The sequence below is a fragment of the Lithohypha guttulata genome (assembly GCF_036872675.1).
Source record: "Lithohypha guttulata strain CCFEE 5908 chromosome Unknown scaffold_11, whole genome shotgun sequence".
NCBI lineage: Eukaryota > Fungi > Ascomycota > Eurotiomycetes > Chaetothyriales > Trichomeriaceae > Lithohypha > Lithohypha guttulata.
The window spans coordinates 262,990-273,289 of NW_027042760.1; the positions used below are offsets into that span (position 1 = coordinate 262,990).

A 10,300-nucleotide genomic window follows, 5' to 3' on the forward strand; every position below is an offset into this window, starting at 1 on the left:
TCCACCAAGCAGTTATCTGTGTCTTTCGAGGTTGTTTTGTGCATCGTTCAGATCGTTAATGTTTCGCTGGTTGGTAACTTTCCTACGCTGATCTAAACTGGCGTCGATCTCGCACCTGGTGCCACGGATTGAACAAGCATCGCAAGGTGTTGATCCTGAGCACTACATTCGTTAGGATAACCTTCCCCCGATCCAATCGATTATGTTGAAATCACCTTCGTTTTCCGTTGTTTACAGGCATTGCAGGCTGTAGAGATCTTGCTCGGTTTTGTGTTCATGTGTCGGAAGTCCATGTCCGTGTCAACTGGAGGGATTCGAGGTACGAGCGTTCCTGACATTCCCAAATGAAAAGATTCGTATGGAAAGTTGAGGTCGAAATACAGGCGGTGTACTTGTGGAGAACCACTCTCAGACAAATACACTGCACTCAGCTTGTCGTTTGGCTGATCAGACGCAATGAGATACAAGAAGAAGTTAACTGGAAATTGATAGGGATATGGAGGCTCAATTCTGGGCGTGAAAATCGGGCAATAAAACGACATGATCTAAGGCTCGTAGGACTAACGATCGCTATCATCAAATTTGCGATTTGTGAAGCAGTGTGGGGAGTGACGTGATAGTGACATCGTCGGACATCCAATCCGGTCCGGACGTTTTGCACCATGGTGGTTGTGGCCATCGCTTCTGGTGGATCAATTAATGAACACATTGGGAAGGCTGACGAGCAAACCGAAACACAAGCCCTCGAACTGATATATGCTCGATACTCTTGGACACGGTTGGAGTGCGTAACACCCAGTGAGCTGTTCGAAGCAGTGTTTACAACAAGTGAAGTGCCTACCCCAGCAGGATGGTAAAAATTGCGTATGGGAGACGTCCCCTGCGTTGCTATAAGGCTTGGGGGCGAAGTGGCCAAAGGCATCGTTCGTGTCCACATAGTGGTACGACCAGACAGTCTGGGGCTGAATCCTGTGTCGCCTCCGGAACACAATCCGTACCATGAGTTTCGACTTCAGGTGGGTATGTTTAGGACTTCTTACTTCGCCAGATATCGTCTCGTCTGGAGAGGGTGGCCGTGGTAATGAAAACCACAGGATGCATATTTCTTGTTGAGCTAATCAACAGCGGTGGGCTTATACTACCGTACTGATGAAATTGGCGGCAATAGATACCTAGGTACCTACCAGGTATTTCAATGATATTCTGGTTCTCCATCACCTTCTCTTTGAATCGTCACATTGCCTCTGCACCGTCAAAAGGCTCCCGACAGCGTTCGGAATAATTTTTTTATCTCACCTATTACACCGACAGCATTCCCAAATCCGACCTGACTTAATCTTATAGCAGCGTCAAGATATCGGACGTCCCAAAGATTTATCGGGTTATGTATCTTCTGGCAGCGAGCAGTACGTGGTTCTTGAGATCGTGGAAGATCACTGAAACCGAGAACAGAGTACATGTTGAAGAGGCTGACAGCGACGGTGGCTTTGGCCATTTTCACGCAGGCTTGGGATGACTGACGCCTGGGAAGCTTGTCATGGCGATTCGGGTCTAGGTATTGGCAGATAAAGCACCAAATGACCATGAAAGTCGCGTGAGTGGTAGTGATTGCGCGAGAATGTGCTGCTTGGTGCGGAGGTCCTGATTGTGTCATCGTTCGTCCGATATGTGCACCACCCGATAGCTGCTCATGCTCGCGCGAATGATTGATCCATGCCATCGTGCCAGTATGCTGCATAGCTGCGTCTCGAACGCGATGTCAATTCCTGAGCAGCCAATCCGTTTCGGCGCTGTGCTCTCACGGCTTGGTCCGAGTGGTACGGAGTGCCCAGCTTGTCCATTGTACTGCGTTCATTCATTCTCAAGTTTTGCAAGGCACGGCCACGCAAACCACGCTACAGGCTCAGAGTGCCGAATCGTATTACAGATCCCTGTTGCACCATGCAAAGTCTAACTAGTGCCTTGTTGTGGCTACTCTTGCGGCTCATGCTGGAGATACTTTCTGCTCCAGCTTCACAATTAACCGCCACTGTAAGAACGCTGGGCATCGAAGGAAATGGCCTTCTATATGCCTGGCTTGATCTCCTGAAACGAGTAAGAGTATTGAGTCTCTAAGGTGTCCCCCCACCCAGATTCAGCGCAATCTATGCCGTCTCTCCAAGAATTGACTATCGCTTCCAGTAGAAGTGCCCATGACTCGAAACGGATGAGGCTGCCGGACTCCCGTGTGCCTGATCGACTAAACAGCGCTCGGATTCGGCATCGGTCGAGAGAGCCGCCCAGACCTCTCTCAACGCCACTCCCACAAATCGAACTTGCGCTTTCGGCGTCCTTGATCATGGCAATTGTACATTTTCCTCTGTCACTTTGATGGACTTCTGGCAGGTCTAATCGATGATCTCAGCGCCACAAGCTTTCAACAAAGTCGCGATCTGGCTGCTGCGGCTTGAGCCATAACCTGGCCAAATCCGATTCGTCATGGCTCGGCGGCAAAAGGCCCAAGGCCTGCAGGAACGACTTCGGCTCGCGCGAACTCTCAAAGTATTATTGCGCAACATCGCCATTGCCCCTTTCAGAGACAGCCTTGGAGCAAGCAGGTTCACCACTTAGCGGAGACTACTTCCAAGCGATCGTTTTCGAGCTTCTTCCAGCTCGCTTATCGACCGATGGCGGCTTTAACGATTTGGCTCAACTTGCAGCGTATCGAACACGATACGACCGAAGTCTAATCAGCATTGTCGATGATAAATTCCAACATATCCTTGCAAAGGCCACACGCACTATCTCGCTTTCCAGTGACCACGACCATGAACCTGGCGATGGACTGGTGCTCGGCGCATAGTCCGTGGCGCGTTACCACGGGATTTGTCCCAAAGCCATAGACGCTTTCAACGGAGTGAGCACTCTGGAGCTTGAATCACCGGAAAGTGCTGCAGGCAGGGACTACGTCGTGATACCTGGCCTTCTGGCAGAGCGAGTAACGCGCAATTCTCCAGTGCTTAAAGCTTTGCCACCCGTTCTACGATACTACTTCGAGGTCCCTCTTAAATCAGATACTCGTTACGTAAATGGATCTATGCTCGTTTTCGATTCTTCCGTACGTTAAGCTGGACCGAGAGACGTCTCAATCTTGCAGGAACTGACCGATACCGTCGTGCAGCATCTAGAATGGTCGAGGATGAAAGAGGATCATGGCCGAGCCGAGAGACTGTTGGAAGGACTGGGCCATATCATCAAAGGAAAGGCTAGTCTTTCAGATTGGTCCAAGAGAACCAAAGGTCAGGCCAGTGTTGAAAGTGCTTATTCAGAGCCTCCCAAGCCGTCCTCGACGCGATTGATGCAGCAGCCTGAGCCATATCAGAACACATCACGTATGAATTCTACACTATCGGTCACAACGGAAACAACAATGTCCCCAACAAAAACACTGGTAAATTCAAGTGATCCGCCAGCAGGATCAACAGCTACTCCACCAACTTCAATCGCGCCGCCACCACTGTCCCATGGCTCTGAAGGTACAGATATTGACGTAGGCTTCGATAGCTTACCTGCAATTGTGTCAGTGAACGACGTTCAGTCGGCCGCCGAAGCTTCCATCGCTGTCAGACAAGCTTTCTCGAGGGCAGCTGACCTGATTCGAGAAGGCATGGATCTGGACGCGGCGTGCTTCTTGGAGGTATCACAGAACGAGTGGTTCAGACATGTAAGAGAACGAAAGATGTCTTCGGGACAGAAGGATACGACAGATTCAAATACACCTTCTCAAAGCTCTTCCGAATCAGCAATGGAGTCCTCGAATGAAACGGACTCAAGAGACGATGGTGGCGTCACTGACGTGTCGTCAGTGAACAGTAGGAGCGATCGATGTCACCGACTTGGGTATTCCACACGGACGAAATCCAGCCTGGCAGGCAGCACCATCACCAGATCTTCCATGTCCATACCAGCGAACCTGTTGATGGGGCTGACCGGCAAGTACCCAGATGGTCAAATTTTCCACTTCGATTCCTCCGGCAGCATCTCGTCTGGTGACGCAAAATCAGCATCGTAGGGATGTCTCGAGGTGACGACATAGACACCGTGATCTCTCACGGGATCAGCTTCTGGCAGATCGTCGTCTATTCGGCGTCCATCTGTCACGTAATGAGGCAATTCATTGCTCAGAGTAAGCCATAAGGGATAAATCTCCCAGGGATGGGACATTAGCTTCCATTGCCGCGTTGGCCAAGTCTTAGGGGACTCTTCAGCCCTGCCAACATCGACCAGAGCAGGCGGGTATCCCTCGATCTCATGACCTAGAATCTCCTCGTTGCTTGGTGGGCGATCTTCGGGAGCCAGGATATCTCTTCTGGACAACAGATCTAATAAGATGTTCAAAAGGTTTTGTGACGAGTACGCTGTGGAGGACAGCTATGTACTTAGAGAATCAGACACCACGCTGACAATGATCAAACTAGCATGAATCTGAATAGTCTCTTATCCTTTTGACCTTGCGTTTCAGGATGGGATGAGTTCATGAACACTGCTTCGAAACGCGCGAAAGCCGACAGCTATCTTGGCTGCCTTAGGGATCAAGTTCGACTTTTCTAGGCACGATACATAGTGGGGCCACGCCTGCAAGGTTACTAATTGTAACTTCAGGCGGCTACCACCAGGCACGTTTCTTCGCCCCACCTTTCGCACGACCTCAAGATCTAGAACGCTCGTGACTGTAATTCGAACCACACTCGTGAACACGCTGTAAATACTCTTGTACATGGATAGCAGTCGATGTCACTAGCATCACCACCAAAGATGTGAGACAATGCACCCACTCCTCACGACAGCGAAGGTTCCTGTTGGAGTGGCTGTTACTCCAGCCCAGCCATGGTAAAAGCGTGCGGGGAAGCTACCCGTCAGCTATTCATCTCAACAAGCACTACAAGATATTCATAGTCATCACATTGCTCCAAACCCATAATATTTTTACTGTGAATGATACTCTCCACAAATACTATCGTTACTATTGACACCTATCGTCGTTGCTGGTTCACGATCTCCATAAACTTCGTTCGCTAGTTGTCGTACACTTCCACGTCCTGACGCGGTCAAACAAATAAGCCGCCCCTTTACAACGCCCTGGCAATTACCAATTCCAGAAGTGAGCAAAATCCAACATAGCACACCGCTCTAAGCTCTCCATACCGCCGACCCCAGCAGAATGTCCACCACCCTTACCCCCCGCCTCCTCGACGCCCTCGCCCCCCTCCGCCTCCTCCTCGCCTCCCTCCTCGCCCTCCTCGCCTCCCTCCTCGCCCTCCTCGCAACACTCATCTCAAGCCCCCTCCTAATCCTCCGGCCCAAAACCTTCCGCTCAACCTGGTTCGCCACCCTCTGGAACACCCTCGGCCCCCAAATGGCCCTCTCCCCCGAACAAACACCCTACATCTCGCACCTCGCCTCCCGCACCCACGGCTCCGTCCTCGAACTAGGCCCCGGCACCGGCGACCAAATGCGCCACTTCCACAGCCCTGTCCAATCAGGCCAGATCCAGCGCATGATCGCCGCCGAGCCCAAGGCCGCCCTGCACGCTTTCCAACGCCGCCGCCGTGGGCCTCGACGCATCAAACGGACGCTACGCCATACTCACCGCCGGTGCTGAACCGGGTAGTCTAATCCCTGTCCTCCACAAAGCCGGCTTCGTGCCCAGCAGCGCCGGCACCGCCGAGGGCGTCTTCGACACGATCATCACGATTAAATCGCTGTGTTCGGCGCCGCAGGCGCAATTGCCGCAGATCGTGTCGACAATTCCAGCGCTGTTGAAGCCCGGTGGGGAGTTTTTGTTCTTTGAGCATGTGGCGAATGAGAGCGACTGGGTGACGATGGGCTATGTGTGGGTTTGGGGGTGGGTGTGGCCTTTGACGATGGGGGGTTGTAATCTTGATGGACGGCTTGATGGGGTGGTGAGGCGGAGCGGTGGGTGGGAGAGTGTGGATGTGAGGGATACGAGGGAGTTCAACTTAGGTGGTTTTCTTAAAGGGTCTTCTACTACACTAGGCTTTTCTACAACAAGGAATGGGTGCAAATAAATCCAGCAATATAGTGGACGACTTGATAATAGCAGTGTAATTAATGAGCGGGAAAAGCTTAACAGGTTGGCTGTCAAGTCGCGTGCGGGGATAGAACAGTCCTACGAAGAAATCAAGATTTTGATGAAAAAGTACTACAAAAAACTCGAAATATAGGAATGAATACCTTCCATAGTACACGATCATGTGCAAAGGTGCTTGACAGTAATTCGCTCGACGCGAGGTACGATAGGCTAATAAACACTTCTTTTACACGACTCATACACGACTCAAAGAACCGAATGTCGACATAGCTTATCCTAGTCGTATGGATAGTGCTATCATGAGCACATCGACCGCAACTTACTGTAGCACTACAAACCCTGCTTAAAGGCGGAATATAGGTCTACAACCCGTGCCTTCAACAAGTGCTTGGCAAGGAGGTGTGCATCACGAAGGAATTTACATGCTCGCTGCGTCTGTGTGACCAATGCGGAACAAACGCTCTGGTACGTGGAGCGAGCGCAGCGACAACAGCCTGCGAGAGAGCAGTGGTACCAGAACTGTGAGTGCAAGTCGTCGTGGCGCTGCACACTATACTGTGATACAGGGCTTAGGGTGTGTTTAGCAGCTCTCAATGGTCGTAAGCCATACCTTGAGCCTCATATATGACCGTATGAACCGCTTGGAAGAGGGCTTGTAGCACGGCCGGCGCCGGCAATGTCCCTCGTGCCGCGCTTTCTCCTCCTTGACCTGTCAGCTGACGTCCTGCTTCGGCACTTGTCGTTTGCTGGGCTTAAGGCTCTTTAGGGGCGCAGTAGCGGTATAGCTGCCGAGGAGTGCCTTGAGGGCCGTGTACGTTTTTTCGCCATTCAGTGTACGATCACGCGCGAGGCGAGTGTCGCGACGGCTGACGGCACCCAGCTAATAAGTTTTGCTATGAAGGCTGATCTCTTGAAAATATTGGTTAGTGCCTGGCAACGGATCTCGAGTTGATGGATGACTTTGCTGCTTTAAGTAGAAGAAAAAAAAGTATTACAGAGGACAAACAAGCAGAAAGCTACCACATCCGACAGCTTCGCCTGTATACAGCCATACTTCACTACCTGCTACAGGATCCCCCCACTCGGAAGGCTGAGAAGTCGTACATGTTGCTGTGGATGAATTGATCATTGGGGTTGGCCTGAGGAAGGTGGCATGGAGAAGTTGACCATGCAGCCTTGTGCAGCCTTGTGCAGCCTTCCTGCGCAACCCGAGAAAATACAGCTCCTCACTTACTCTGGCTTTGGACTACTCCTGTGCAGTCGCTAGATATGTGAGAGGACAGAGATCACAACAGGCGAAGTCTTCACGATCAAAGCCGATTCGTTCTAACTGTTCCGTGAACGTCCATCGAATCAGGTTTCTGCACGACTATCCTGTAGCTCCCCGATCGGAGCCAATCTCTGCTGTGCTTTCAATGTCCATTGGACTAGAGCTTGCTCCAACTTCTTCTTGTTGACCGGCTTGATTAAGTAATCGTTCATGCCTGCTTCCAAGCATCTCTCCATATCGCCCTTGTGGGCGCTCGCAGTCAGAGCAATGATGGGCGTCCCTCTAGAACTAGCAGGGAAACGTGAAATATCCTGCCTGAGTCTTCGAGTAGCTTCGTACCCGTCCATTATAGGCATCATGCAGTCCATGAGAATGATGTCCGGGCAAGGTAGCAGGGATCCCACACGTTCAGCCAACAGGTTGAGAGCTTCTTCTCCGTTTGAGGCGGTGATGACCTGGAATCCTAGTCTCTCAGTCATGACTGTTGCTATCTTCAGATTTACTGCATTGTCCTCAACGATCAGGATGAGTTTCTTGTTGCGCTCGGTCATGGACACTGTGGACAGGGCATGACCTTGATCCTGACTTCCTCTCCTAGCAGATGTCTGACGCGTTGGTAGTCTCTTGGTGTCATCCAAGGAAGTGTAAGCTTTGGTGATGTGTTTGGCATCCGTTGCCAGTGCATGCGATTGATCCAGAACGTCTAAATCGATTTCTTCATCTTCTTGGCTGGCCTCTTTGAAGCTCATTGTGACCACAGCCCGAGTGCCGACATCTGGTGTGGATGAGAATGTGATTGAGCCATTCATCAATTCCACAAGTTGACGAGTGATTGTTAATCCAAGACCAGTACCACCATACTGCCTAGCGGTTGAGGAATCGGCTTGCGAAAACGCTTCGAATATCTTTTCGATTGTGGCATCGGTCATTCCGCAACCAGTATCTTCCACAACGAAATGGACTTGGATCATCTGAGCTTCATCGTCTGAGGACTTCGAGGATTGAGAAGTTGGATTGATGTGGACCGAAGACTGTGAGATGATTTCTTTGGCGGCCTTAGTCGATGGTACCAGAGACGCATCTAACGTTACCCTGCCGGTCTGCGTGAATTTGATACTGTTGCTCAGTAAATTCAAGAATACTTGCTGCAGTCGATTAGGGTCACCAATGACCACAGCTGCCTGTGGGATATCAACATTTCTGCATACGAACTCGAGTCCTTTACGCTCTGCCTGGATGGTCATGATGCTTTGTATGTTCTCAACAAGCCTACAAACCCGGAATGGCAATGCTTCAATCTCCAGGCGTCCAGCTTCAATCTTGCTCAGATCGAGAACATCATTGACCACGGTCAGAAGCTGTGCTGCGGACGAGCGTATGCTGTTGGAGAAATAGCGTTGTTCCTGATTGACCAAGGATTCTATAAGCAGATCGTTCATGCCAATGATTCCAGCAATAGGCGTCCTCAACTCGTGCGAGATCTATCATCGTTAGTATTCACTGGTCTGCACAATCCGACATAGCGCTCTTACGTTGGCCACAAATCTGCTTTTGAGCTCACTAGCTTCCTTCGCTGCACGTTCTTTTTGGACGAGAATCTCGTTCTGCACTTCGAGCTCAGTCCGAGCTCTAACGTCTGTTATGTCAAATGTCAGACCTAGCACTGCCTGTACAATCTGGCTTGTGGTTTGATGTGGTATATGGCCTTGGAGGTCAGCAATCAGGGTAGATCGATACCATCGGTCTTGCTCCTTGTGCTCTAAGATCTGAATATTCGTTCTGCCATCGAGAATGTCTTGGATAGAGTCGAAAACACGGTCCGAGGAGGTCGACGCGTCCGGGTCCGCTATGCTTGACCTTCTCGAGCGAATGTCCAATGCCGCCATAGGGTCCCAGTGCAGCGAGCCTTCCTGAAGCAGGAGACTGCGGTCTGTATTGAGGCCCCACAAACAAACATTGGTCTTTGACACAAGTGCCATAATAGACTTTCTGCGGTTCTCGGATGCTTGCCTCGAGGTTAACAATGCATCCACGTCCATCATAGACCCATACCAGTATTTGATGCTGCCGGTGTCGTCCTTAGCAGGCTCTAGACGAACTAGAAACCACTTGTAAGTACCGTGTTTATTGCGATATCTAGCTTCCCAAGTCCACGAGTTGTCACCAACCTTCACCATTTTATCGAAAGCGTTCCTCATGGACTGTCTGTCGTCTGGATGAATCGCCTGAAACCATCCGGTGCCTAGACTGTCTTTTTGTTTCATATCCGTGACACGTTGCCATGACAGTGATAAGTGTACCGCTTTACCCTCAGAATCGAAGATTGCTGTGAAGTATGGTATATTAGTGCTTACGAGGTTATGCACCTGCGCCTCTCGTTCCTTAAGATCACTCCGAGATAGCTGAAGGTCGGCTTCACCCGCATTAGTATCTTTTCGGGCGTGCCCGTCGTCATCAAATTGTGTACGCGCTGATGGTCGTTGGAAAACGACAACGTAGAAGGAACCGTCTTCGAGTTGCAAGGGCCGCATAATCATGCGAGCTCGCACTGGCACAGACTTTGACCTCAACTCTGTAACTACGACATCCGAAATTGCCGCCTCCCTTCGGTCTTCGTCATCCCAGAAGTCTTTGGCCCGAGACTCACACGGCTTGTCGTTGCTGCTTCCATATTTGCTCTCTCGCGATATCACGGGCTTTGCTTGATCAGACACACATGCTTGAAACAGGGAGTCCCAGTCCTGGTGGCAAAATTGGCCGTCTGAGGCTAGCTCAAACCCCAGTTCCTGAACATTGCGGTCGATCAAGGACTCGTGCGAAAGTTCGCCGGTGAGCCTACATACAGCATCGTTGACCGCAAGTATCATTCGAGATTGCGATAAAAGCAGCGCTGGGCTGTGTAGACTCCGAATGACGGCTTGCAGCTCGTCAGATACCAT

The 10,300-nt window shown here is 50.8% G+C and overlaps 1 protein-coding gene across 1 annotated transcript; it reads right to left on the minus strand.

Annotated features, from left to right (window-relative positions):
• Positions 1-7,444: 7,444 nt before the first annotated feature.
• LTR64_008691 (uncharacterized protein) lies at positions 7,445-10,300 on the minus strand (the record flags this gene model as incomplete). Its single annotated transcript, XM_064903001.1, has 2 exons — positions 7,445-8,842; positions 8,894-10,300. The coding sequence occupies 2 exons, from the start codon at positions 10,298-10,300 to the stop codon at positions 7,445-7,447; spliced, it is 2,805 nt and encodes a 934-aa protein (XP_064750653.1).